This window comes from Podarcis gaigeae (genome assembly GCF_964106915.1).
Source record: "Podarcis gaigeae genome assembly, chromosome: 4".
Taxonomy (NCBI): domain Eukaryota; kingdom Metazoa; phylum Chordata; class Lepidosauria; order Squamata; family Lacertidae; genus Podarcis; species Podarcis gaigeae.
Window position 1 is genome coordinate 108,389,636 of NC_139677.1, and position 27,549 is coordinate 108,417,184.

General features: G+C 57.5%; 4 protein-coding genes across 9 annotated transcripts in view; 2 read left to right on the forward strand and 2 right to left on the reverse strand.

The window, feature by feature from the left end:
- Positions 1-19,883, forward strand: part of TIMM10B (translocase of inner mitochondrial membrane 10B) — a 236,887-nt gene extending 217,004 nt beyond the window's left edge. The window contains exons 2-4 of one of the 2 annotated variants that reach the window (XM_083737597.1): positions 19,089-19,109; positions 19,283-19,378; positions 19,471-19,883. In XM_083737597.1, coding sequence (XP_083593723.1) covers positions 19,089-19,109; positions 19,283-19,378; positions 19,471-19,662 — 309 coding nt within the window. In that variant the 3' untranslated portion in view covers positions 19,663-19,883. Of the gene's footprint in view, positions 1-18,986; positions 19,110-19,282; positions 19,379-19,470 lie in introns of those variants that run through there. The other variant, XM_083737596.1, reaches the window with a different exon arrangement.
- The window catches only part of DNHD1 (dynein heavy chain domain 1), a 75,612-nt gene that overhangs the window by 2,105 nt on the left and 45,958 nt on the right, over positions 1-27,549 (forward strand). For 3 of the 4 annotated variants that reach the window (XM_083735709.1, XM_083735712.1, XM_083735711.1), the window contains exon 1: positions 26,024-26,073. The exons of the other annotated variant lie outside the window; for it this stretch is intronic. In XM_083735709.1, the coding sequence (XP_083591835.1) occupies positions 26,043-26,073 (31 nt within the window). In that variant the 5' untranslated portion in view covers positions 26,024-26,042. Of the gene's footprint in view, positions 1-26,023; positions 26,074-27,549 lie in introns of those variants that run through there. 4 annotated transcript variants of the gene reach the window in all.
- Positions 1,997-9,175, reverse strand: LOC310842807 (FH2 domain-containing protein 1-like; the record flags this gene model as incomplete). The annotated part of the gene is made up of 10 exons (XM_083734946.1): positions 1,997-2,934; positions 4,502-4,781; positions 4,997-5,067; positions 5,773-5,880; positions 6,543-6,613; positions 6,928-7,028; positions 7,516-7,601; positions 7,688-7,790; positions 7,914-7,975; positions 8,759-9,175. 10 exons carry the CDS (start codon positions 9,173-9,175, stop codon positions 2,305-2,307), a joined length of 1,929 nt encoding a protein of 642 aa, XP_083591072.1. The 3' UTR covers positions 1,997-2,304.
- On the reverse strand, positions 11,591-19,004 carry ARFIP2 (ARF interacting protein 2). Of its 2 annotated transcripts, XM_083737120.1 has the most exons (9): positions 18,923-19,004; positions 16,279-16,386; positions 15,792-15,900; positions 15,292-15,387; positions 14,993-15,108; positions 14,297-14,518; positions 13,843-14,000; positions 13,532-13,706; positions 11,591-13,224 (listed from the first exon to the last, which is right to left on the reverse strand). In XM_083737120.1, exons 2-9 carry the CDS (start codon positions 16,375-16,377, stop codon positions 13,069-13,071), a joined length of 1,131 nt encoding a protein of 376 aa, XP_083593246.1. In that variant the 5' UTR covers positions 16,378-16,386; positions 18,923-19,004; the 3' UTR covers positions 11,591-13,068. The 2 variants fall into 2 exon arrangements, with proteins under 2 accessions (XP_083593246.1, XP_083593247.1); XM_083737121.1 differs by lacking the exon at positions 15,292-15,387.

Here is a 27,549-nt window from a genome sequence, read left to right on the forward strand (position 1 = left end):
CCAGACATCCTGGAGAGTGAAGTCAAATGGGCCTTAGAAAGCACTACAAATAACAAGGAAGTGATGATATTCCAGCTGAACTATTTAAAATTTTAAATGATGATGCTGTCAAGGTGCTACACTCAATATGCCAGCAAATTTGGAAAACTCAGCAGTGGCCAGAGGATTAGAGAAGATCAGTCTACATCCCAATCCCAGGGCAGTGCCAAAGAATGCTCCAACTACCGCACAATTGCGCTCATTTCACATGCTAGCCAGGTTATGCTTAAAATTCTACAAGGCAGGCTTAAGCAGTATGTGGACCAAGAACTCCCAGAAGTGCAAGCTGGACTTAGAAGAGGCAGAGGAACCAGAGACCAAATTGCAAACATGCGCTGGATTATGAAAAAAACTAGAGAGTTCTAGAAAGACATCTACTTCTGCTTCATTGACTATGCAAAAGCCTTTGACTGTGTCGACCACAGCAAACTATGGCAAGTTCTTAAAGAAATGGGAGTGCCAGATCACCTCATCTGTCTCCTGAGAAATCTCTATGTGGGACAAGAAGCTACAGTTAGAACTGGATATGGAACAACTCATTCGTTCAAAATTGGGTAAGGAGTACGACAAGGCTGTATATTGTCTCCCTGCTTATTTAACTTATATACAGAATTCATCATGAGAAAGGCTGGGCTGGATGAATCCCTAGCCAGAATTAAGATTGCCAGAAGAAATATCAACAACCTCAGATATGCAGATGACACAACCTTGATGGCAGAATGTGAGGAGGAATTAAAGAACCTTTTAATGAGGGTGAAAGAGGACAGCGAAAAATATGGTCTGAAGCTCAACATCAAAAAAACTAAGATCATGGCCACTGGTCCCATCACCTCCTGGCAAATAGAAGGGGAAGAAATGGAGGCAGTGAGAGATTTTACTTTCTTGGGCTCAATGATCACTGCAGATGGTGACAGCAGCCACGAAATTAAAAGACGCCTGCTCCTTGGGAGAAAGGCGATGGCAAACCTAGACAGCATCTTAAAAAGCAGAGACATCACCTTGCCAACAAATGTCCGTATAGTTAAAGCTATGGTTTTCCCACTAGTGATATACGGAAGTGAGAGCTGGACCATCAAGAAGGCTGATCGCTGAAAAAATGATGCTTTTGAATTATGGTGCTGGAGGAGACTCTTGAGAGTCCCATGGACTGCAAGAAGATCAAACCTCTCCATTCTGAAGGAAATCAGCCCTGAGTGCTCACTGGAAGGACAGATTGTGAAGCTGAGGCTCCAGTACTTTGGCCACCTCATGAGAAGAGAAGACTCCCTGGAGAAGACCCTGATGTTGGGAAAGATGGAGGGCACAAGGAGAAGGGGACGACAGAGGACGAGATTGTGGGACGGTGTTCTTGAAGCTACCAGCATGAGGGAGACAGTGGAAGACAGGAGGGCCTGATGTGCTCTGGTCCAGGGGGTCACGAAGAGTTGAACACGACTAAACGACTAAACAACAACACCAAAAAGGCCCTTTTATTGCTTTGCCAGTGCTTGTCATTTGCTAATCAGCATACAAATCATATCCAATTGCAATCATTCAATCAGTCATATTTGTGTGAATTACCATATACTCAATTTTCTATTTCCCCTTTTCTGTACACATTCTGTACCGTTTGTAATTCCATTTCATATCATCTCTATCATTTCTTTCAAGCTTTGTATATCAACAGAGCCAAGAGATTTGTTTCAGTTACATGTCTTTGGGGGGGGGGTTGTTGTATGAATAAGCTTTATTCCCAGTTCCCCTGAGTTGCTATTGAGCAAAATCGAACCACGATGAGGACCCAATGGATGCAGGTGCCTTGGCCTTGACTGCACATAGTTGGTGATGATGTCAATCGCCAGTTTAAAACACCCCCCCCAGCCCAGCCCACCCCGGAAGGAAGAGTTTGCAAAAGCTCAGATCACACTCAGGCAAGAAATAGCTCCAAAAAAATTTATTGAGAGTCAACGGACAGAACAGTTTTTAAAAGGGGGAGATGAGAGAATATAAAAGTGTTTTATTGGTGTGGAAGGGGAAGACTTTAAAACTGCCGGCTGCAGCCCTTGGCTCTGTGGCCTGAGAAAGAGGGGCTGATCCTGCAAGGACGGGGGGGGGACAGGAGGGGAGCAGCAAGACACCAGTTCTTCTAGGCTAGTGCAGAGTTTGAGTGGAGGCAGTACAAGGTGGGCAGCGGGAGAGAAGGCCCCCCCCAACTGGTGCCCCATGTTCTGGGGGAGGGGTTGCCTGGCAGCAGGTTTGCCCTGGGACCCTCCCAGCCGCCCCGTCTCAGAGCTGGGCTCCCTGCCATGGCTTTTCCCCCACACTCAGGCGGCGGAAGAAGCCCACCAGGGCAGAGACGTCCTTGGGGGAAGACAGGGGGGAGGTGGGGAGCTCTGGACCCTCCTGGGGGGTCTTCTTCTGGAACAGGGTGGGGAAGCGGAAGCCGCTGGGGGCTTCGGGCGAGACAGGGCCTTGGGGGGAGGCGGCCACTGTGGCCAGGGGGGGGGACCTGAGGAAGGCCTTGAGGCCCTGCCCAAAGAGCCCCCCGGCCTTCTTGCCACAGCCAGGGGGGGTGGAAGTGGGGAGGGTGGGGGTGGCTGGGGCAGCTTCCGTCTCCGCTGGCCTGGGGGGCTCTATGCAGGGGGGCAGGGCGGTGAGCGTGTGTCTCCGCCGGCCGAGGGGCAGGGCCCTCTCTCTGGTGCTCTGGGGGCTCTCCAGGGCGGGGCGGAGGCCCTGCTGGGACCGGTTGCGCCTCCGGGAGCGAGGGGGCCGCAGGAAGAAGAGGTCCAGCTCCACGTCCTGCAGGCCAGGTTCGCGGGCCGAGCAGCTGGCGATGGAGCGCCGCTTCTGCTTCTCCTTGCGCTCGCGCTCCTGGCGCTGCTGCCGGCACACAGCGGCCTCCCGGGCCTGGTTGTCCTGGGGGGAAGGAGGAGGAGGAGGGCATGAGAAGAAGAGCCATCTGCGCCAGCATCCTGTTCTCACCGGGGCCAACCAGGGAACCCCTCCAAGCACCAAACCTCTCCCCTCCTGCGCTTCCCAGAACAGAGACACCTTGGCTAGCTGCCTTCCAAATACCTCTCTGCCTCCAGGAATTTGTCTAATCCTCCTTTCAAGCCAACTAGGTTGGTGGCCGCCTTGCCTCCTGTGGGAGGGAGTTCCGCAGTTCCACTATGTGCTGCGTGAAGGAGGGAGCCAGGAGCTGATCCTGCACTCTGCAGGGGGTGCTGGAGCCACAGCAAAGTGGGAGGCCATGCAAGGATCTTCAGGTGCCCCGGGCAGAGCCACTGCAAGGAACCCAACCCACAGTCTCTGCCCCAATTGCCAACGCAACAAAACAAAAACACCACAAACTGGCTTAGAGGTAGAAAACCAAATTTACTAGAATAATAGCTAGAATAGAGATAGACTTGTAACCATTCAAGCAACAAACACACTAAGGTGCTATGTGCAAAACAAAGCCTGGAGATACTGTAAACATGGAATGGATGAATGTACAACTGTATCTTAACAAGTTACATGTGCAATAAACGTTATACAGACTGGATAAATGATCCGTTCAACAAGTAGCATAAGTCCAATCACAGAACGGCAACCCCGTGCCGCCACAACGGCAAGGGTAGCACACTGGAGAATATGAAAACGTTTTTCAAAGCTGTTTTTCAAAGATTGAACTGGATGAGATGTTCTTCAATAGGTCTTGAGTTGGAAACACAAAGCCGTGTGCATGGATCAATCACGGGAAGGCAAATCAAACCCACCCCCTGGTGAGAATAGCGCAAGGGGGCAAAAGGAGACCTGTTCTTCTCTGGATATACTACAGGTTTCGCTGCACACTGCTTCATCAGGCACTTTCTTTATCTTGCAAACCGTTTTGTATGACTGGGTAAAGTATAGTATGAGACTGATATTTTCTAATTTTTATGGTTTACCACACATTGTAATTGGAGTGCTATTTTACATCATGCAGCTTTTCGGACTGATGGGTTGTGGCTTTGATTTGAAAATGCTCTTTGCTGAGCAGCCTTTGTTTTGCACATGGCACCTGAGTATGTTTGTTGCTTGAATGGTTACAAGTCTATCTCTATTCTAGCTATTATTCTAGCAAATTTGGTTTTCTACTTCTAAGCCAGTTTGGGGTGGTGGTGTTTTGGGGCTCTAAGCCAGCCTGGACCTGCCTCCCCACCTCAGAGGAGTCCCCTGCTCCCACCACTGCCCTCCAGATGGGGGGAAGGTTCATGTGTGATCAGGGCTGGGGGAGGGGAGAGAAGGAGCAGGGGGAGGGCCCTTAGCTCAGCAGCCTGGGGAGGGCTCCGGGTTCAGTTCCCACCAGGGGCACCAGCAGAGGGGGCTGGGAATGTCCCCGGAGAGCCCTTGCTGCCAATGGCCAGAGTAGCTATAAGACGCCTTCCTATGTCCCTCCAGAGGCCCATAGACTGCCCCCTTCAAGCCACCACTCCACCAGCGCGTTGGGGGCAGGTTTTACCTGCACGGCAGCCAGGAAGCGCTCCCCGAAGGACTGGAAGATGCGGCAGCACTCAGTCAGGTTGAAGGTCTCAGGGTCCTCGCAGAGGAAGTCGCACAGGGTGGCTGCGGTCTGGCTCAGGCCCTCCTGGGAGGCCCTGACGGCCTGCAGCTCCACCGCAGCCACCTGCACGAAGGGCCCCAGCTGGGCACCCAGGCCCAGGCCCTCCAGCTCCCCCTGGGCACTCAGAAGGCGCTGCCCTAGGCTCTCCAGCTCCACCATCACCTCCTGGTCAACGATCCTGCGAAGGGAACACACAAGGTGTTGGGGAGCTGCACTTGCTTCATGCCCCCCAGACTGCCAGACTACCCCCCCCCCCAGCTGCAAGCCCAGTCCGCTTCAGAAGGCCCAGCAGGAAAGACAAGAGAGCAAGGGTAGGAACTGGAAGGGATGCCCCCCAACTCCTTCATTCCCATTCCCCCCCTCATGGGGGCACAGAGCACTGCCCTTCCTCACCGCGAAGCAGGCCCCACATGCTGCAGCTTGCTGGGGAACTGCAGGAGAGTCGGGTCCTTCTTCTCTGCCTCCTGCAAGGATAAGGAGGTGGTGAGTCAGCCCTGGAGACCTTGCCCTGTCCTGCAGGGTCAAGGCAGAGAAAGGGGAGGAAGAGTGGAAGGGGGAATCTGGCTCAGTCCCCGCTCAGCCAGGAAGCTGATTAGAGTCCATGGGGAAAGCACAACACCTTCCGCCCCACGGGGAGAAAACAAGGGCCAAGGTGGCCCCGATCCTCTTCCAGAACAGGAAACTGAGAAGAGGAACTAACAGACTGGCCAAAGGACCGGTATCTGTTTTTAAACTGGAGCAAGAGGTGAGCAGTGTTGATGATGCTAAATTGTTCAGGATGGTAAAATAAATAAATAAAGAGATTGCAGAGGTCCTTTTGGAGCTCTTCATAAACAGAGGAAATGGGTGTCCCAATGGCAAAAGCAATTCAATGTGAACAGGTGTAAAGAGTGCAAGCTGGGGCAAAACCATCTTAATTTCACACATATATATACACAGACCAGGAGCAAGATGTTGGGGTCATAGTGGATGGGTCGTTGGAGATGTCAACCCCATGGATGGCAGCTGTGAAAGGGGCAAATTCCACGCTAAGGATCGATCATGAGGAAAGGAGTCATTTTTCTGGCCCTCCTTCTGCCAGCATTTGCTGAGGGCACCACCCACATGGGGCACACCCCACAGGCCCCCTTCCTACCCGCTGTGCCCCCTCATGGGCTGGCAGAGCTCACCAGGGCAACAAAGTGCAGAAGGTCCATTCCTGGCCGGTTGGCCTTGGTGTCCGTGAGCCTCAGCAGCGAGGACATGCGGAAGCCCAGCGCAGAGCCAGCGTAGCCTCCCTGCAGGGAGAGGGGACACCAGTCTATTAAGAATAATAAGAAGAAGAATTTATACCCCACTCATCTGACTGGGTTGCCTCAGCCACTCTGGGCAGTTTCCAACAAAAACACAGATAAACATCCTCATCAAACATCGAAACCTTCTGGAAACAGGGCTGTCCTCAGGTGGAGTCACAGGCTGGGGCATCCCAGCCCACCAGCCAGCCTCTTTTGCCGCAGGTCACGCCCTGCCGCTGCCACTGTCCATGCCCCTCCCCAAAGCCACATTTTCACCAGCCCAACACCCAAAGAAGCCCTGGCTGGCCAGGTGCCAACTGCCCACGGTGCTCAGAGCAAAGACTCAGGGGCCAGGTTGCGCCACTGCTGAAGGGCAGGTCCTCTGCCCTCTGTTGCAGGCTTTTGTGGGGGTGCCAGGAGGTGCCCCCGTTGCCAGCTGGATGGCTGAGAAGCAGGGAAGCTGGGCGCCACCTCCTGCCCAGGTAGAGCCACCTCCGAGGCACGCCGGGAGTGGAGCACCCCCCTACACCTGGGGACCCCTCAACCCCCTTGCCCTCCCAACCCCCCATGGGGCCTGGAGGCTGACCCAAGAGGGCGGCATTTCCTGCCTGCCAGACCAGAGGCAGCCCCCCTGCCCCCTGCCCCCGCCAGCCAAGCCCCCTCACCTCATTCATGTAGTTTCCTGCCTTCAGCACCAGCTGGAGGAGTTCGTGCAGCTCCTCACACTCCAACAACTCTGGGGGAGGGGAGGGGGAATGAGATTAGGGGGGCGGCAGAGATCAATCCAGTCCATACTGGTTAAGGGGGGTGGGATGGCACCCCTGCAGGTGACTCCAGTGACCCTACATTCCCTCTGGGACACCAGCCCTGTCAACTGAATGGCCAACAGATCCCCACTTCAGAATTTTGCATTGCCACCAGGACAATCTGATAGCCATTCTGCAGCCTCCTGGCAATGTCTGGCCCCTCTCATTCACCTCCCAGCCCGTCCTGAGGGGGGAGAGTCAAGCCACATGCCCAGGACTCAGGTGCCCCCCTCCCCATGGGTACCTAGGGCTGCCTCTGTCAGAATCTGGATGGCCGACTGCAGCGAGTTGAGCTGGGGGAAGAACTCCTCCTGCAAGACCAGGAGCTTCAGACGGTGGACGTAGCTGGAGGGGAAAGAGAAGGAGGGAATCATGGAACCGCTGGGCTGGAAGGGACTCAAGGATCCTCTAGTCCTGCCGCTGCAGCCCAGGAATGGCATCTCAAGAAGCCCTGACTGGTGCCACACCACCTCTGCTCAAAAACCTCTCAGGGAATCAAACACACCAGAAAGTTCTTCCTCATGTTTAGCTGGAATCTCCTTTCTTGAGAGTTGACTCCCTTGTTTCATGCCCTCCAGAGAAGCAGAAAACAGCTCCATCTTCCACCCTTAATTATTTCTTTATTTATTGGCCCTCCAGATATCTGAGGAGCGCTCTCCGCCTTCTCTTCTCTGGGCTACACATCCCCAACTCCCTCAACCGTTCCTCACCAGGCTTGGCTTCCCGGTCCTTGAGGAGGCCATCCTGTCCCTCTGCTCTGGGGCAGCCCAGCAGGATCAGAAGGGCCGGCTGAAGCCTCTGCTCCCCCCTGGACCCACGCCAACCCTCTCACCTGGGCACCTGGACGAGGAGCAGGGCAAAGACCTCAGCCTCCGAGAGGCGGCTCTGGCAGCCTCGGAACGCAGCCAGCTTCTTGGCCTTCCCAAAGAGAAAAGGGGAGGTGTCACTTGGGAGATGGGGAGCAGAGCAAGCCTCCCCCCCCCCGCCCATTTCCCAGCAGTCACCTCCTCCGCATCAGGCAGCATCTTTGTCAGCTCCAGCAGCTTCTCCGCCCCGTAAAGGGCTCCTGCTCCATCCTGGATATCGGCCACAATCTCCTGGACCGGCCTGGGAAGAGAGAGGAGGCAGCTCCCTTACCTGGGCTGGCCCCTTCTGCTCTGGCCAAAGCCCTCCCCTCCCCTCCGGTGGTCCAGCCCAGCCGCCCTCCCGCCTGCCTGCCCTGCCGCCTACCTCTTGAACTGCTTGAGGAAGATGCCCAGGTTCAGAATCTTCTTGGAGTCCAGCAGGGAGACCTGGAGGGAGAGAAGCAGGGAAGGACTTGAGCAAGGAAGCGCAGCCTCTCCCGGCCACCACGTGTCACACACACAAACTTCTCTGCACCACCGAGGTCCTGATCCTGTCCCAGCACCTTCCTGGAAGCCCAGAGCCCAGTCCTGCTTCACTTGGGCAGCTGCCTTCTGGGAAGAGACTTTCTTCCAAACAAGATCCACCATTCCTGCTGCTTCCCTGCTCTCTCATCCAACCAGGGCAGGCGTCACCCTTGAAAGATGCCACCCAAATGGCACTGAGCCCCCAGCCCAGCTCCAAGGCTCAAGGCTCCAATAGTTGGATTTCACATCAAGGGGCAGGGGGTCCCAAGAAAGGCAGCTAGCTTGGACAAAACCAGGTAACTGGCCCTCCCGGCTCTCGGGGTCCTGCCTCTGCCCTGACAGGCAGCCGCTCACCAGGAGAAGAGAGATCAGACGCTCCCCTCTCCTTCCGCTGGATCCTCTCAGTTGGGGACTGAGCCAGGGACTGACCTGGGTGGCTCCCTCTCCCCCCACCCCAACCATGCCAGGTCCCCTCGTCCTGGGGGAGAGTAGGCCAGCCCCACACCTTTCTCCCTCCACTCTGCTCACACTCTGGGCCTCAGGAGATGGGCCACACAACCCTCTCTCGTTTCTCAAGGCAGCGTCTGGCACACACACCCCCCACTTCCCCAGACAGGCGGCTACACACGCGGCTCCCGGGGCCCCTTCTGAACGCCCTCGGGAGGGCGAAGCCGGCTGCGCCGCCGGCCGCCCCGTCGGGCTCACCTGCTCTGCCGCCGGCTGGCCCCGCAGGCTCCCCCCGGGCGGCTCCGGGCGCTGCCCGAAAAGCTCCTCCAGGAGGGCGAGATCCAGGGGGAAGCCGTCGCCCCGACGCCGCCCGGGCGCCGTCCAGAGGTTGTGGCGCCCCCGGATGCGCTCTGCCGGGATGGCCTCCCAGTTGAAGTTGCGCAGCCGCGCCGCCCGCCGCCCCGAGCAACCCTCCCCGCCCGGCCAGGCCCGTGGCGCTCCGGGGCTCAAGCCGACGGGCGGGGGCGGGGGCGGCGGCAGCGGAGGCGGCGGCGAGGCAGCCGCGGGGTCCGGGGGCAGAGAAGCCGTCGAGAGGGTGGAGGCGTCGGCGTCGGGGGTCGCCGCCGGGCCCGTCCAGTCTGTGGGCGAGGCGGGAGAGCTTCGGACGGTCACCATTGTCGGTAGGAAGAGACGAGAGTACAGTACAGGCGCGTCGAGAGCCGTCGGGGATGTCCGCTCCCAGCCCACGGCGTCAGGGAGTCATCGGAAGGGGGCGGCCTCGGACGTGCCCCACCCAGCCCGACTCTAGACGTATCACCTGAGGGCTTGAGCGGCAAGGGACGGGGCGGGAGCATCGGCCTCTTCCTGATGAAGCCCAGAGCTAGCGCACGGAGGGATAAGACCGAGAAAGCCAGGCGAGGATGGCGCCCAGACGCCGACGCCGACGCCTTGTTGCTGCCCAGGCCAGGCCTCTGCCCCGCAGCTCACGCAGGTTTCAAAGAAGCCCCGACGGGAAAGGGCCGCCACCGACGCCGCCCCTCCCGCTCCCCACCGGAGTGGACAGTCCTGGCTTGCCTACACAAAGCAAGGCTGGTGAGGTCCAGGAAGACTCGCTCGCCCCTGTCCCGCGGCAACCGAGGGCTGCCTTGGCGTCCATCCTGGAGGCGGCGCTGCCGAGCCGCGACGGGGCGAACAACTGTGCCTTCTTCATCATCTCAGGTCCCTAAGCGTTATTTTTCAGCTGGTGGCTGGAAAAGGGCAGAGGCGGCCGTATCTCAGCTGATGACGGGGGGGGCGGGAGGTCCCCAACCAAGGACCCCCCCCCCAATTGCTTGACTCCGTCACATCAGAGGTTTTCTTTCAGAGATATTAAGGTGTGCGCCACACCCCGGCCTACAAATAGACGTCATTCCTTCTGTGCTCCCCGCCCCCCAGCAATTTTTTTCCAGGTGTCCCCACGGCCGGAAACCTGAGAGGGAGGCGGGGGCGGAACTACAAGAGAGGGAGCGGCCGGACTCCTGGGTCCTGCAGGGGCCCTTTAGCCCGCCTTCCGCATGCCATTGCTTGGGTAGCGGTCTGCTGGACGTGGCGAGGGCTGGACGCTGCTTCCTTTGGCGTGTCTCGACGTGCTCCCAGACGCTCCTTTCCAAGGAACCGAGATATGGAGGGGGGTCTGTTTCTTGGAGCTCTCCCTATAGTGCCCCCACCAACCAAGGCCTTTGGGGTGGAGGCTGTGGGGCTCCTGCTTCTAGCACCACTTAGGAGTCCTCTCCTGGCCTCCTGCCCGAGCCCCACAAGTGTTCCTCTCCCCCCCTGCCCCCTCTTTTTGGGCCTGCAATAGGTGAGGGAGTGGGGGGGGGGCTGCCAATTTGTGAAGGAACCTCAGGCATTTTATGGTGAGGCTGTCGCTGATCTCAGAGATTGCAGGTAGCAGGATTCCTCTTTTTATGATATCCTGTTGTTGCAATCTTGAATTTGCCCCCTCCTCTTTCAGAGCCATCCAAGCTGGTGACCCCCGGCCTCCTGTGGGAGGGAGTTCCATAGCTTAACTGTGCTGCACGAAGGACTTTGTCCTGCATCCCTGGATGGCCCCGTGCTCCCAAAACACACTAGGAGCTCAGCTGCAGATCAAGAAAGACGCCAAGAAGCAGCTATTGGAGGCAAGGCGGCTTCTCTTGGGAAATGAAGTCTTGTCCAAATGAAACAAACTTTCACCAAACACCCCCCCCCCCAGGTGCAAGTGTGGGCAGGACAAGAGGAGTGACAAATCATGCAAAAACCAGAGACACCCCCCTCCCCAGGCAACAGGCGGCTTTACGTTGGACTTGGGTGCAACTCAGCTTGCGAAAGTCTGCACAGGAAAGAGGGAGTCCCAGCGCTGTCCCTGCGCTTCTCACCTCTGGAGCCGAGCTCCCTGCTGCTCAGGCTACTTCCTAGGTTGCATCCTGTTCTACAGCTTCCTCCCACTTCTCTCTCGAACCTCAAGAGGAGGGGTCACCTTGGCACTATTCTGAGAACAAAGGAGCCAGCACAGCCGCCTTTGCTTTCTCCAGAATAGCTCGTTGAGGCTGGAACTGGGAACTTGGCTCTCCAAGCTCTGTGCTTGCCCTAAGCTCCGTTGCTGCTTTCCTGACATCTCTGGGCTCCCTCGCCTGGCCCTGCACCCTCCCAGGAAGAGGAAGACTTCACTCTTCCGTACCCCCCCCTTTTCAAAGCCCCATCCCAGCCATGCCACAGAGAAGCAGGGAGCAGGGCCAGTGAGGGAGGGGAGGCCTGGAGAGCTGCCTTGGGCCACCAGGCCTGAGCGTTCCCACCCTGGAAATAGGTCTGTGGCCTGATCCCGCAGGGCTCCTGCTCTCCACCACTAGGCCAAGAACCCTCTGCCTGCCTCTTAGGGGCCCTAGACATGCACTCCAGGGGGTCCTGCCGGTGCCACGGGGCAGCCAGCTGGGCTTGAGGAATGGCAGTCCACTCTCAGGTCAGCTGAGGCAGCTTTGGCCAGCTCTCTTGCCCCTCCCCCGTGTGCCCCAGAGGGAATCCCCCCCCCCCTCCGTCCGGAGAAGGGATCCCCACATAAGAGCTTTTCTCCAGTTAGAAACAGAACATTGCACTTTATTTCTACGCAACCCTTTTGATTGTCTCCAAGGTCACCGGCTCCTCCTCCTCCTGGATCTCTCCATCATTCCTTAGTAATGGAAGTCATGCTTCTTCGACTGAAATGCAACAGACTACATGGGGCAGGGGGCCTTGGCTGGTGATCTGGAGCTGGGGGAGCCCAGAAGGAGGAGCCAGGGGGTCTCTCAAGGGGGCGGGCAGGAGCCCCTTCTGGAAGGGAGCCTTGTGAGGGCATCTGGCTGACCCTCAGGGGAGAGAGGCAGGCCCTCCCTGGCCCCCCGCTTCCTCCAATGCAGCGGCCAGACCAGGCAGGCTTCACCGGAGAGACAAGCAGGGGAGGAGGAGGACAGAATCAGAAGGGACCCAAAGGGTTTTCTAGTCCAACCCCTTGCAGTATGGGGGTCTTGCTGGGCACCTCCTCCTACTGCCTGCCTGCCTGCCCCCCCCATCCCACACAGATCAAGAGCAATGATGGGGGGGGGGCTGCCACAGAGTAGGAGTGTGCCAGGCTGAGGGCTCCCCTGGCGTCAGCAACAGGAGCACGGCAGGCTCAGATTCGTACCGTTTATTCTGGAATCTTTACAGAGTGGGTTGGGGGACCCAGCAGGGAGAAGCACCCATTCCTTCACCTGGTGCCCCCCTGCCGCCACCCCCATGGAGCCCCCTCACCTAGGAACACAACACAGGGGTACTGGCCGTAAAACACACGCACGCACGCACACACACACGCACAGACACCCCCTCCCCGCAAGGCTGAAGCCCTGCTACTTTTTGGTCCATACTGGGAGGGGGGCAATCCCAGCTTGGGATCCTCACATTCACCCCCCACCCCAATAGCAGCACATCCAGTCCGAGGCCTCCTGCACACAGCCCCCCCACCACCACAATTTGGAGCACAAGTAGGGAGAGGTCAGAGCTGCCCAAACGCAGGACCCCCATTTCACCCCCCATGAAAAAAGTACTGGAGCAGAACAGCAGCTGGGGGCCAGAGGATGACGCCCCCCCCTCTGTTTATGCCAGCAAGGGGGGCAAGAAATGTGTAGTGTGGGGTTGGAGCTGCCTTGTGGCAAGAGAGAGAACCCCGCTTCCCCCTCTTCCCAAAATGCCAGCCCCTCTTTTGTGGCTGTTTCCCACCAGCGCCACCATGGAGTGTGTCAAAAGTGCCGGCCCGGGTGGCCTGGAGGAGGTGGTGGAGGCGGGGGCCCCTTCTCCAGAGCCAAGAGCAAAATCTGGGGTGGGGGGAGAGTCCCCTGCCCCTCAAGCAGCCGCAGGAAAAGCTGGTGGGGGGAGAGGAGAGACTGTTTCTGCCGGCCAGGCCCCCCTCCTCACCCGGCCGGCCTCTTCTGCTCCAGAGGGGGGCGAGGGGGCGCCGGAGCTCAGCCCCCTCCCCGCGGAGTCCAGGTCCATGACGGGAGCAGGGGGGCGGGGAGGGGGCCGGGGAGGGGGCTGGCAGTTCACGGCTCCTCCAGCCACGAGGGCTTCTCTGCTCCGGGGCTCTTCAGCTTGACGTTGAACTGCTTGAGCGTCTGCTCCAGCTGCTGCTGGTTGCCGGCAAAGTAGGCCGAGATGGCGTTGTGGAAGAGCAGCAGCTGCTTGTGCATCACCTTCACCTGCAACGGGGGGGGGGGGCGTCAGAGGAGCCGCCTGGAGCAGGCCAGGAGCCCCCAGGGCCCAGCCGCGCATCTCAGGGGGCCGCAGGGCATCACTGCTTCCGCAGTTCAGCTCTGTGCTGCGTGAAGGACTTTCTGTTCTCCCCCCGGGATGGTTGGTCGTCCTGCTGCCCACCTCCGCCCCCCACCCAAGGAAGCCCCCCCCCCTGCGCCCCTCCTGGACTCTTCTTGCCTGGCCTGGAAGCAGAGGCCAGGAATGCTCTGGCTGGGATTCCTGGACCCAGGCATGGACAGGAGCCCCCCTCACCTTGTTCTCCTCCAAGAACTTCAGCTTGACGGCCACGTCCGCCCGCAGCTTCTCGTACTTGGCGCGGTGGGCCTGGAAGTGGGCCTGGGCGGCGTCCAGGCGGCAGAGGGTGCTGGCGTCCCGAGGGCCCAAGTTCAGCTCCTCCAGGTCCGTGCGGTAGGCGTCGTACTCCAGCCTGCACGGGGGGGGGGGGAGTGTCAAAGCAGCGGCACAACCCCCCCTGCACCCCCCGGAAAGAGGCACCCACTGGCAGCGGGGCATCTGCCGAGCCCTGCCTGGAGCCCCCCCCCCCCCCCCGCTTGCAGCCCCACCTGGCCGTCTCATACTGCTTGACGGTCATGAGAGTGTCCTCCATGGTCTTGTTGACCAGCGTGTTGATGCTGGAGACGAAGAAGTTGACGGCCCCCAGAAGGGTCTCCCCGTTCTTGCACAGCAGCTTCTGGGTCTCTGCGTTGTAGCCAAACTCCTCCTGCGGGGGGTGGGGGCCTTGAAAAGGGGGCTGACCAAAGGCAAGAAACCCCCCCAGGGCAGTCTGCTGGATCAAGCCTTGATGGCTCTCTCCTGCCCCACACATTTGCCCAATCCTCTTTCAAAGCCCTCCAGGCGGGGGGCCATTCCTGGGGGGCGTGTGGCTGCCTTGTGGCTGTAGCTGCTTCCGATGCCCTTGGAAACGGCCCCAGAGGCAGGACGGGGGCCTCCCCTCCGCCTGGCATCTGGGCCATCCTGCCTCCCCCCTGCCCCAAGGACGTGGGGCGCGCTCCCCACCTGCAGCTCCGGGGACTTCTGGCTGAGGTCGGAGAAGGCGTCGGCCAGGGCGTGCTGCGTCTGCACCAGGCTGTAGAAGTGGTTGGTGAGGGCCCTGGCCAGGCCCAGGACGCTCTCGTACTTGCGCTTGGTGTCCCGCAGGAGCTCAATCTGCGTCTCCAGCTCCAGGTCGACGGTCCGAGAGCCCCTCCCAAAGCGCTCCGAGAGCAGCTGCTTTGTGCACTGCGGAGGGAGAAGAGGAGGGGCAGCTGGGGAGCCTCGCCCGGAGCGGAAGATCCCCTGGCCCTGCAGGGGGTTGGGCTAGATGACCCCCCGGGTCCCTTCCCAGGATCACTAAAGCTGCCCAAGGGACCTAAAAGAGCAAGGGCGTGTGGGCGTGCGGAGCGCAGCTGCCAGATGGAGGAAGAGCAGGTGACCGGGAAAGCCTTGTGCAAAGGGGCCGCAGCTGAAAAGGCCGCCCCTCTCTTCCTGCCCTCTGGGTGGGAGCTGACCAGTGGCTTAGTGGCTGCCCCCCGCCTTTTGCAGCCGCCTCCCAAGGCAGCCCCCAAAGCAGACTTGCTGGTGGGCCAAAGGGGATCGATCCAGAAGCAAGAGACCGATCCGTGTGAGGAAGAGGGCACCTCCCTGGTTCAGGCTGAGCCCCACCACCGCCCCCTCTTCCTGGGGCTGAGACAACGCCTCCCCCCCCCCGCTCACCTTGTAGGTGTTGATGCCCCACTTCTTGACGACATCGAACTTCTCCACCGCGATGCCCCGCGTGGCCTCCTCGCCTGCCAGGGCCGGGTTGGAGTGCGGCTGGTGCAAATTGGAACCTGCAAGGGCCGAGCGGGCAGGGGGCTTCCTGAGCAGGGGGAAGGGGCAGGTCCCCCAATGCTGCCCCATGGAGGAGGCAGAAAGAGGGGCAGGAAAACATCTCTCCGCCTCGCCTACATTCCCCTGGAAGGCTGCACCCCAACCGCTCCCATGAGCTTTTGGGGGCAGGGATAGGGCAATACCTGACGCAGCGACTGCCTGGCTGGCTATCCGGCTGGCAGCCGACGGGCTGGGGGAGATGAGCGGTCTTCGGGGTGGGTGAGATGGAACGAGAGAGCCTGAAATGGAGGGGGCCCAGGGCAGGGCAGAGATGGGCACCGGGCAGGGTGGGGGGAGGAGGAGGGGGGAGCCATGGAGGGGGTGCAGGATAACACAGGGGGGTTGATGAGCTGCGGCAGACACAGACAGGGTGGCGTGAGCACATGATGCCAGGCTCCCAGAGGAGCACGAGGCGGGCATAGTTCCCCAGGCAAGGTGCTGGCTGAGCTAGGTGCCTTCCTCATCCCTGGGGGTCAGGGGAAAGGGAGGCTGCAGGAGGCCCGTCTCGAAGGAGGGGGGTAGAGGGAGGGGCCTTGCTAACGGGTGCTTGATGCCCTTTGCGGGCAGGCAGGGCTCAGCTGTGGGCAGACTGGCCCCCTCCCCGCGCGGAGAGCAGCACGGCGATTCTCTTAGGCGGCCTGACCTTTGATGGCGCTGGTGGGGATGATGCCCTCGGCGGTGCCCCCGTAGCCCCCGGAAACAATGCTGGTCTCATTCAGGTTGGGCCCCGACACCATCACCTGCTGGAGGTCCTGCAGCGGGAGAAAGGGAACGTGGCAGAGCCCAGCCCGAGGGGAGGGGGCGCCAGGCAGGCCCAGCAGCGTCCCCTCAACCGGGGTGGCTGCTCTGCAGCAGGGCCTGGTTCCCCAAAATCAGTGGCCTGCGGGGAACCAGCATTTGAATGGGGGGGGGCAGGAACTGGCTCCCTTGCAGCTGGGAGTCAAACTGGACTGCTAGAATGAGGGTGGGGGCCCCACAGGCAAGTGAACCATCCCACTCCCTCCCCTGCCCCATAACCATCAGAGCTCAGCTTACAGAGCCCCCCAGAAATCTCTCCCTTGCAAGCCCCACACACTGCGCCTGGGACATCAGTGGACCCCCCCCCCCCATTCTTACCCCCTCCCCGTTACCTGCTCCAGACCATCGTCCTCAGCGAGACGCCGGGAGTCTCCGTTGCCATGGATTGGAATCTCCATGGTGGCTGCTTTGCTCATCAGTCCGTCGGTCATGCTCAGGGTCTGGAGGGGCCAGGAAAAAAGGGGGGCTCAGGCACCAGGGGCAGAAGAAGGGGCTCCACTGTCCACCCTGAATGCCTGGGCGGGGGCTGGCAGCAGGGGCAAAGGGCAGCAGGAGACCCCGGGGCAGACACCCCCAGGGAGGGGCGTTTTTGTCTTCAGGAGCAAAGAGCTGCCTTCCGATGGCCCCAGGCGGACGCCTCTTCCCAGACCTGCTCTGCTGAGCACGCCGGTCTTGTTCCCTGACGCCTGGATTTGGCCAGTGGACCACCTGGGCCAAGAGGAGCCTGCGGGAAACCAGGGAGCACAAGAGGGGCACCACGCTGGCAACCCTCCCAGTGCCAATCTCCCGTCCTTCTCTCCCTCCTTTGCGAGGCCCCCTTTGACTTCTCAGGTGCGACTGGAACCACCATTTGAAGAAAAAGCAAAGTGGGCCTGGTTTCCCCATCAATGTACCCAAAAGCCTTTCTTGGAAAGAGAAAAGAACGTGCTCCCTGCTTCCCCCCTAATGCCAACTCCACCCCATCACTCCCCAACAGCCCCTGAAACCCCATAGATTCCCAGCACCCCCCCCCCCACAGAGAAAGCAGCTGCCTGGGCATCGGAATCATGGCTTCACTTGTGCCTCTACCACCGTTTGCGCCAGCCTCTGAATCATGGGACTCCTACCTCGCTCAGTCTGACTGCTGCCTCCAAGCCAACGAGCTGACAGCAGTATCAAAGGATTGGAAGCGGGGCCTATTCCTCAGCCTCTGTGGGCCTGAGGTGTTTGAGACGGCCCGAGCATTGGTTGCGCCTGAAGCAGTCCAGCTACTACACCACTGCCCTCAGACAGGCTGCCATGTCTACCCACTATTCTACACTGCCTGGGCATCTCAGCCTCCCATGGCATTTTCTTCTCCCAAATGCAGGAAGGAGAAGAGAAGAGGCCCAGCAAACCTCGGAGGCAGATGGACAGACCAACAAGAAGGCAGGAGGCCCCCACTTAAAACCCTTCTTCACTCCAGAAACTAAGAGAACCACCTACAGCCGGGGCGGCATCTGGGTCAGGTCAGAAAGTTTAACAATAGTGCCAGGAAGAATGCCACCCCCCAGGGGGCATTCCAGCACAAAACTTGTCGCCTTCCTAGTGGCACCAGCCTCATCCAGGAACCGGGGGGGGGGGGGCGACTTCAACAGGAACCTGCCAGAATGAGCTCTGACTTGCCCAGCACACGGCCGCAGGAAGAGGGATGCAAGGGGGGCAGCCCCCAAGACGCGTCTTGTCTCTCAGTACCTGGGCTTCCCCCTTCCTGGGCAGCCACTCCCCTGGGGCAGAAGTGGTGTGGGATGACAAGGCCTGCCCACGGGTCCAGGACACTGGGGCATGGGCAGAGATGCCACACCACCCGTCCCACGTGCCTGAGGCAGCGAAGGAGCCACAGACGCAGCACAGAGCATCAGCTCAAGGGAGCCAAATCCAGGGGGCACAAGGGGGCCATCAGCACACAACCCTCCAAAGCAGAACTGGCGGGGGCAGCAGCAGCACCTCCTGCAAGCCAACCCAGATGGGGCCCAGTGCTGCCCCTCCCCCCTTCTTGCTTGAACCTCAGTGCCCCTCCCAAAGCAGGCAGCCTCTTTTCAGAACTGGTGGGCAGCCATGGCGTGTCACCTCCAAGGGTCCCGTTGGCATGTGCATTGGGGTGGGGGAGCGAGGGGGAGGGGGAACAGCTCCCTGCCCACTCCAGGAACATGCAGAGTTTCCGGGCTGGTGGTTGACGTGGCCACCGAGGAGCCTTGGCAGGAAGGGCAGGGCCAGGTGCCAGGTTTGCTTTTGGGTATTTGCTTAATGCTGTGGGTTTTTTTGGGGAGGGAGGTGGTACACATCTGTAAATTGCAATGTATTGTTGTGAACTTCCCTGGGAACCTGCCAACTTGGAGGGCGGAATCTCCTGCCCCACAACCAAGACCCCTGCCAGATCGGGACAGGACCCTCCCTCCTTCCCACCTGCCCATGATGGCGCTGCTGGAGAGGAGAGGGGAGCCGTTCTGTCCTTCAGAAGGGCCCCCCCCCCATCCTCGGGGCCTCTCAGCCAGCAGGGACCCCCGAGCCCCCTCTCTGGCTCCCTCAGCCGCAGAGGAGATGTGGGGCAGCACGGGGAGCGGAGTGGCGCCCCCTTCTGGCCATGTTCCATCTGCCCCCCCCCCCTCGGGCCCTCAGCCCCGGACCGCGCCTGGCCCCGAGGGCACCCCCTGCCTCGGCTTCGCTCGGCCCCTCCGGAGAAGCAGGCCGTGCCCGCTGGGTGGGCGCACCTGCCGGCCGTGCCAAGCTGCCCTCTCGGCCTGGGCTGCCGGGAAGGAGGGGGCGGGCGCGGGGGGCGGCCCGGCCGGCCGGTGCAGGAAGCGGAGCCCCGGCCTGGGGGCCCCAGGGGGAGCCGACCCCGCCTCCCGGCGAGCTGCGCCGCGGGGAGGAGGAGAGGAGCCTCCCTCGCCCGGGAAGCGGCCTCGGCGTCGCTCCGGCTCCGGCTCCGGCTCCCTCCCGCTCCGCTCGGCGGCGCACCTGCCTGGCGGCTCCCGGAGGCTCCGGGCGTCGGATCCGCGTTGGGCCCCGGGCACACCGGAAACGACGTCACGCGCCCCGGCGCCGGAGGAGGAGGGGCCTCGGCCAGGCCGGAAGTGGATCCGGAAGCCCCGAGAGGAGGAGGAGGAAGAAGATGGAGCAGCAGCAGCAGCAGCAACTGCGCGGCGTGAGAGGCGGGCGGGGGGCGCGGGCGGCGGGCGGGGGGCGGGGAGTCCGCGGAGACTCTCTTCCGGGCGACACGCGTCCGCGGGGCTCGTGGGGATGCGCCGGGGGGGGGTCCCCTCCCTCCCTCCCTCCCTCCCTCCCTCCCTCCCTCCCAGCCTGGCCTTCTCGTTGCAGCTGCGCGACTTCCTGCTGGCCTACAACCAGATGACGGAGCTCTGCTTCCAGCGCTGCGTCTCCAACCTGAACTACCGGGCGCTGACCGGCGAGGAGGTGAGCGCTGCCCGGCAGGGAGGGAGGGAAGCGGGGCGCCGGGACCCCGAGACCCGCCGGGCTGAGCTCTCTCTCTCCCCCCCCCCCCGCAGGAGAGCTGCCTGGACGGCTGCGCGGGGAAGCTGGTGCGCTCCAACCACCGCCTGATGGCCGCCTACGTCCGCCTGATGCCCTCGCTCGTCCAGCGCCGCATCTCCGACTACGAGGCCGCCGCGCAGGAAGCGGCCCTCCCGCCCACGGAGCCTCCCGCCCTGCCGGGGCCCAGCGTGGTCAGCGCCTCCTGACGGCACCTCCGCGCTGCTTGGTCTCTCGGCGCCGCCCGCCCGGGCTGCTTCGGGGCTGCCGCTCCAGGGAGCCCCTCCCCGGGCCGCTTGCCCCCAGAGATGCCCCCCCCCTCGCGACTGGACTCCGGGGCGTCGTGGGCAGCTGCTCCTTCTGGGGCCCATCTCTCCAGGAGCATCCCAGAGCACACCGCTCCTGGGGACAATAAAACCACTTTCTGGGACACCTTGTGCGTGAGAATGCTGTGCTGGCCCTGGGCGGTGCTTTCCATGCTGCTTGCCTGAAGGGAGCCCTGGGGTGGCGGGGCCTCAACCAGCTGCTCCTTGACACTTCAGCTTGAGAGCAGAGCTGGAAGTAGCAAGGCTCCCTTCTTCACCTCCAGGCTCCGCTCCCCCTCCACCGCCTGCTATTCCAAGTTCTGATTTGAGGTGGTGGGTGCTGAGCAGGGTGGGCCCCTGAGGAAAGGGTTTGCTGGGAATTCTGGTGCTGTGGCCACCACAGCGTGGCTTGTGGGTATGGAGAAGGGATCTGGATGGACTCTGCCACATGAGCCGTGACCCCCTGAAGCAGGGATGGTGCCGCTTCATGTGGACCAAATGCAGGTTGGTGTTTGTGTGGCATTTGGAGATGTGCCCCCCCCCCCAGTTCCATCAAGCATTTGGCAAAAGAAATCATGGATCTCCAAGAGCAGACCACACAGTCCAGGGCGCATGGATGGGGGGAAGGGCCTTGCTGCTCCTGCGCCAAAGGCGCTCGCAAGAAGGACCATCGTGGCCCAGTAGCAGGGCGGGAAATGCTGTGCATGCAGAAGGTCCCAAGTTCAATCCCTGCTGGCTCACAGAGACCTCTGCCTAGAACCCCTAAGAGCAGATGCTTGTCAGTGGGGCTGGTACTACTATCAATAATTTAATTATTTGTGCCCCACCCATCTGACTGGGTTGCCCCAGCTACTCTGGGCAGCTTCCAGCAGAACAGAAAAACACAGTGAGACAGTAAACATTAAAAACGTCCCAATACAGGGCTGCCTTCAGATGTCTTCTAAAAGTAGCATAGTTCTTTATCTCCTTGGCATCTGATGGAAGGGCGTTCCACAGGGAGGACGCCACTGTCTTAAAGGCCCCCTGCTGCCCAGGTCAGCTCTAACACTTTGAATTGTGCTTGGAAACATACTGGGAGGCTGTGAAGATGCATTAGGACTGGTATATTATGGTCCCAGCGGCTGTTCCCAGTCACCAGTGTGGTTGCCGCATTCTGGATTGCATTTCCCATGACATAGAGTGCATGCAGTAGTCCACGCAGGAGATAACCAGAGCATGTACCAGAACTTCTTTGTTGTTGCCCCTTGGTAGGCTGGACATTGAGCTCCAACCCATGTTCAGTCTGATTCAGAATGGTTGCTTCATTGCCCTCATTCCCAGGGAAAACCCTGGGGCCACCTAAGCTCCATGCAGTGGGCCAGTGCACCGGCGCTCTATAAGGCAGCTACCTGCGTTCCTGCGTAGAGCCACCTGGTACAGTGAGGTGGCGCTGGCCCTTTTTCCAGAAGCCAGTGGAACTGCAGTCATTTGTGGGAGTATGGGGGGGGGGGCGGCAGATGCACTCAGGGAGAAGCCCACCTTCCTTTGACTCTTCCAGATCTACAGCTGCTTGTGTGGGAAATAGTCTCGAGCCTTTTGGATCAGAGCTGGTTGGACCAGGAAGAGGGCAGGGGGAACACAAGATACGGCTTCTTTTTTAATAATATTTTTATTAATTTTCCATTTTATAATATTTAAACACATCTTCGTTATCCACTTTACTTCTTTTGCTCATACGAGCCTGTTGACTTCCCGCCCACCTCATGGTTTTCAAAATTCATTTGTATATCACAGCATTGTTACGGAAAAATCTAGGTGCGAGGCTGCTCAGTCCCCCAGCTGGTTGAGCGGAGCCCGCGGGTCCCTGCGGAATAAAGGAAGGAGTCCAGCCCCCAACTGGAGGAAATAGCTGTAGACCAAAGTTCATTGTGCAACAGGTTCAAGGAGGAATTTTGAACCCCGAGGATGGGGTGACAAAGACTTTTAAAACTTTCCCACCATATCCCAGAATACAGTTCGTACAGCATCCTTGCTACATCATCGCTACATCTCACAAAAGGGGAGGGGTAGGCAGGGGTTACACTGGTACAAGATTATCATAAGCAGACATGGCAGGGCAAGACTCAGGTATAAGATTAGCAGAGGCAAACACCTCTGAAGTCCCACCAGCCAAAGTACAATAGCATGTCTGGCCCCTTGGCTGGTCTGGTGATGGGATTAGGCTTTCCTTGGCCAACAATCAGCTCAGCAATTGTCACCTGGAGTCCTTTTTTAAGAACTTCCTGGAGTCCTTTTTTAAGGGGAAAATAGCTTTGGAATGAAGGAAACTGGCAAAGGAGTTGATTTTATATTATATTTAAAGCTAGGTAACTAGCGGGTGGCGCTGTGGGTAAAACCTCAGCGCCTAGGACTTGCCGATCGTCAGGTCGGCGGTTCGAATCCCCGCAGCGGGGTGAGCTCCTGTTGCTCGGTCCCAGCGCCTGCCAACCTAGCAGTTCGAAAGCAGCCCAGGTGCAAGTAGATAAATAGGGACCACTTAACTAGCGGGAAGGTAAACGGCGTTTCCGTGTGCTGCGCTTGCTCGCCAGATGCAGCTTGTCACGCTGGCCACGTGACCCGGAAGTGTCTTCGGACAGCGCTGGCCCCCGGCCTCTTAAGCGAGATGGGCGCGCAACCCCAGAGTCGGACACGACTGGCCCATACGGGCAGGGGTACCTTTACCTTTAACTTCCCTGAGCTGTCAAGTTGAAAGGATACATTCAGGCATAATATTTGTAACATTTAACTTTAAATATGTGCCCCCCCCTGTAATTTCTGTGACAGGATTTATTCAATTTCCATTTTACGTTTCATTCAGAATATCACAATTTTTAAATAAATATAAAAGGGTAGTGACAATTATCAATACAAGTCTTCTTACAACCCTTCTAGTGTTGTTAATTGCTTACAATGGTCCTTCAAGTATTTTATAAATTTACTCCAGTCTTTTTGGAAAGCTTGATCACGTCGGTTTTGGATTTTTCCGGTCAGCTTCTCCAATTCCGCAAAGTCCATCATCTTCATCTGCCACTATTCTTTCCTTGGTATTTCTTTTTGTTTCCATTTTTGGGCTAAAAGGATTCTTGCTGCGGTTGTTGCATGCATAAACAGTTTTGATCACCCTATGGCATCTCTTCACCCACTAGACTCAATAAAAATGCTTCTGGCTTTTTAACAAAGGTGTACTTACACATAGAATCATAGAGTTGGAAGAGACCACAAGGGCCATCGAGTCCAACCCCCTGCCAAGCAGGAAATACCATCAGAGCACTCCTGACATATGCTTAAAGAGCTCCAAAGAAGGAGACTCCACCACACTCCTGGGCAGCAAATTCCACTGTCGAACAGCTCTTACTGTCAGGAAGTTCTTCCTAATGTTTAGGTGGAATCTTCTTTCTTGTAGTTTGGATCCATTGCTCCGTGTCCGCTTCTCTGGAGCAGCAGAAAACAACCTTTCTTCCTCCTCTATGTGACATCCTTTTATATATTTGAACATGGCTATCATATCACCCCTTAACCTCCTCTTCTCCAGGCTAAACATGCCCAGCTCCCTTAGCCGTTCCTCATAAGGCATTGTTTCCAGGCTTTTGACCATTTTGGTTGCCCTCCTATGGACACGTTCCAGTTTGTCAGTGTCCTTCTTGAACTGTGGTGCCCAGAACTGGACACAGTACTCCAGGTGAGGTCTGACCAGAGCAGAATACAGTGGCACTATTACTTCCCTTGATCTAGATGCTATACTCCTATTGATGCAGCCCAGAATTGCATTGGCTTTTTTAGCTGCCGCGTCACACTGTTGGCTCATGTCAGGTTTGTGGTCAACCAAGACTCCTAGATCCTTTCACATGTACTGCTCTCAAGCCAGGTGTCACCCATCTTGTATTTGTGCCTCTCATTTTTTTTTTTTTTTTTTGCCCAAGTGCAATACTTTACATTTCTCCCTGTTAAAATTCATCTTGTTTGTTTTGGCCCAGTTCTCTAATCTGTCAAGGTCGTTTTGAAGTGTGATCCTGTCCTCTGGGGTGTTAGCCACCTCTCCCAGTTTGGTGTCATCTGCAAATTTGATCAGGATGCCCTTGAGTCCATCATCCAAGTCGTTGATAAAGATGTTGAATAAGACCGGGCCCAAGACAGAACCCTGTGGCACCCCACTAGTCACTCTTCTCCAGGATGAAGAGGAACCATTGATGAGCACCCTTTGGGTTCGGTCAGTCAGCCAGTTACAAATCCACTGAGTGGTAGCCTAGTCAAGACCGCATTTTACCAGCTTCTTTACAAGAATATCATGGGGCACCTTGTCAAATGCCTTGCTGAAATCAAGGTAGGCTACATCCACTGCGTTCCCTTCATCTACCAGGCTTGTAATTCTGTCAAAAAACGAGATCAGGTTAGTCTGACATGACTTATTTTTCAGAAATCCATGCTGACTATTGGTGATCCCAGGAATCCTTTCTAGGTGCTCACAGACTGTTTGCTTAATGATCTGCTCCAGAATCTTCCCTGGTATTGATGTCAGACTGACTGGGCGGTAATTATTTGGGTCCTCTCTTTCCCCCTTTTTGAAAATAGGGACAACATTTGCCCTCCTCCAGTCTGCCGGGACTTCGCCTGTTTCCCAGGAATTCTCAAAGATGACTGCCAGTGGTTCTGAGATCACATCTGCCAGTTCTTTTAATACTCTTGGATGCAGTTCATCTGGCCCTGGAGACTTGAATACATCTAAACTAGCCAAGTATTCTTGTACTATCTCCTTAGTTATTCTGGGCTGTGTTTCCTCTGCTGAATCATTTGCTCCAAATTCTTCAGGTCGGGCATTGTTTTCTTTATCGGAGAAGACTGAGGCAAAGAAGGCATTGAGGAGTTCAGCCCTTTCTGTGTCCCCTTGTTTGCATTTCACCATCTTCTCCTCTGAGTGACCCCACTGTTTCTTTGTTCTTCCTTTTGCTACGAACATACCCATAAAAGCCTTTTTTGTTGCTTTTACCCTCTCTAGCAAGCCTGAGTTCATTCTGTGCTTTAGCTTTTCTGACTTTGTGTCTACACGTGCTGGCTGTTTGTTTGAATTCCTCTTTGGTGGTTTCCCCCTTTTCCATTTTTTGTACACATCCTTTTTTAATCTTAACTCAGTTAAAAGTTCTTTAGATAGCCACCCTGGCTTCTTTAGGCACCTTCCATGTTTCCATCTCATTGGTATTGCCTGAAGTTGTGCTTTTACTATCTCCCTCTTAACAAACTCCCAGCCATCATGAACTCCCTTTCCTTTTAGTATTACTGTCCATGGGATCTCACCCAGCACTTCCCTAAGTTTTATGAAGTCGGCTTTCTTAAAGTCAAGAAATTGAGTCCTAGTATGCTTGGCTGCTCCTTTGCGCTGTATGGTAAACTTCAGAAGAGCATGATCACTCGCGCCTAATGATCCTTCCACTTCTACCCCACTCCACTTCGACTCCACTTCTACATTTTCTTCAACTCATTATATATCATTTCCCAATATGCTTTTGCCTTGTTCCATAAGCTTCATTCCACAACCTTTCCCATGGTTCTAACTGAATATTATATCCAAAATCTTTACCCCAGTGTATCATTACCATTTTCACCTCTTCATCTTTGGTATGCCATTCCAATAATAATTTGTACATTTTCGATAATATTTTCCTCTTATCATCCAATAGCTCTCTCTCCAGTCTGGATCTTGTTGTATCAAAACCATTCTTCTTTTTCTCCTCATTGAACACATCATTTAACGGATGATATTGCAACCAATCCGTCACTAGCTCTTATTTCTTCAAATGTTTTTAATTTTAACTTATTTTCTACCTCGATCAATAAATCTCTATACGTGGCCCACTTTCCTTTCATGTTTAGTCTTTTCCCCGCTTTTGCTTCAGTTGGCTTCTAGCTAGAGAAGTTCTGTGGTCCAAGGCAAAACTCCAGCCTTCCCACGAGAAAGCCTGCCAATGCCAGGGCGGCTGGGCCTGCGAGCAGGACCCTGGGCAGGGAGACAGGCGGGATCCTGCTCTGGAGCTGAGCAAGGGGGTTTCCAGACCAGACCTGCGCGCCAACTGCCCAGTCCGGCGCCGCCTCGCCCTCCGCTTGACGCCGATGCCCCGGGGGTGCGGGCAGCCTCGGCGGCCAGGACGGGACTTTCCGAAGGGACCCGGAGGCGGGGCGAGTCTAAGCATCCCGGGGGCCACGGAGCGCCGGCCGTTGGGCGCCCCTAGCAACGCGTCCCGCGCGCCCTCGCCGCCCCTCGCCCCGACGACGCCATGGAGCCCTGCGCCCCCGACGCCCTGCCGAGTAAGGGGCGCCCCCTCCCGGGCAGCGGCAGAGGGTCCTTCCTCCGGGCTCCTCGGGGGGGGGGGTCTCTCTCCCTCTTGCTTCCCTGGAGCCCCTCCACACCCTCCTCGGGGCAAGTGCCCCAAATGAGAAACTCTCCCGGGAAGTGCAGGGGTCGGACTAGTCCGGCAAGTGGCCTTGGGAGATCAGGGCTGCAGCTGCACGGCGGCCAGTTCCTTTGTCGCGTGGGAAGGGATCCCGAGGCTCATCTAGTCCACCCCCTGCAATGCAGGGATCTCAACATGCAGCTCCCCATCCGCCTTGAAACCAGACCAGACCTTGCCTTAGCTTTGAGCTAGCACGTTCACTGATGCACCACTGTTGTTGTTGTTGTTTAGTCGTTTAGTCGTGTCCGACTCTTCGTGACCCCCTGGACCAGAGCAGCCAGGCACTCCTGTCTTCCACTGCCTCCCTCATGCTGGTAGCTTCAAGAACACCGTCCCACCATGTCGTCCTCTGTCGTCCCCTTCTCCTTGTGCCCTCCATCTTTCCCAACATCAGGGTCTTCTCCAGGGGGTCTTCTCTTCTTATGAAGTGGCCAAAGTATTGGAGCCTCAGCTTCAGGATCTGTCCTTCCAGTGAGCACTCAGGGCTGATTTCCTTCAGAATGGAGAGGTTTGATCTTCTTGCAGTCCATGGGACTTTCAAGAGTCTCCTCCAGCACCATAATTCAAAAGCATCAATTCTTCAGTGATCAGCCTTCTTTATGGTCCAGCTTTCACTTCCATACATCACTACTGGGAAAACCATGACTTTAACTATAGGGACCTTTGTTGGCAAGGTGATGTCTCTGCTTTTGAAGATGCTGTCTAGGTTTGCCATCACCTTTCTCCCAAGAAGCAGGCGTCTTTTAATTTCGTGGCTGCTGTCACCATCTGCAGTGATCATGGAGCCCAAGAAAGTAAAATCTCTCACTGCCTCCATTTCTTCCCCTTCTATTTGCCAGGAGGTGATGGGACCAGTGGCCATGATCTTCGTTTTTTTGATGTTGAGCTTCAGACCATATTTTGTGCTCTCCTCTTTCACCCTCATTAAAAGGTTCTTTAATTCCTCCTCACTTTCTGCCATCAAGGTGGTGTCATCTGCATATCTGAGGTTGTTGCTATTTCTTCCGGCAGTCTTAATTCCAGCTTGGGATTCATCCAGCCCAGCCTTTCGCATGATGAGTTCTGCATATAAGTTAAATAAGCAGGGAGACAACATACAGCCTTGCCGTACTCCTTTCCCAATTTTGAACCAATCAGTTGTTCCATATCCAGTTCTAACTGTAGCTTCTTGTCCCACATAGAGATTTCTCAGGAGACAGATGAGGTGATCTGGCAATCCCATTTCTTTAAGAACTTGCCATAGTTTGCTGTGGTCGACACAGTCAAAGGCTCTTGCGTAATCAATGAAGCAGAAGTAGATGTCTTTCTGGAACGCTCTAGCTTTCTCCAT

What these genes read in the sequence shown, in the direction of transcription:
- ARFIP2 (XM_083737120.1), bottom strand. Translation starts at nt 16,377, where the DNA reads ATGACCGACGGACTGATGAGCAAAGCAGCCACCATGGAGATTCCAATC. An exon ending in CCAGGCAGTCGCTGCGTCAG is followed by an intron (nt 15,109 to 15,291) that starts GTATTGCCCTAT and finishes CGGCCCTTGCAG; the next exon opens with GTTCCAATTTGCACCAGCCG. An exon ending in AAGCAGTATGAGACGGCCAG is followed by an intron (nt 13,707 to 13,842) that starts GTGGGGCTGCAA and finishes CCCCCCGTGCAG; the next exon opens with GCTGGAGTACGACGCCTACC.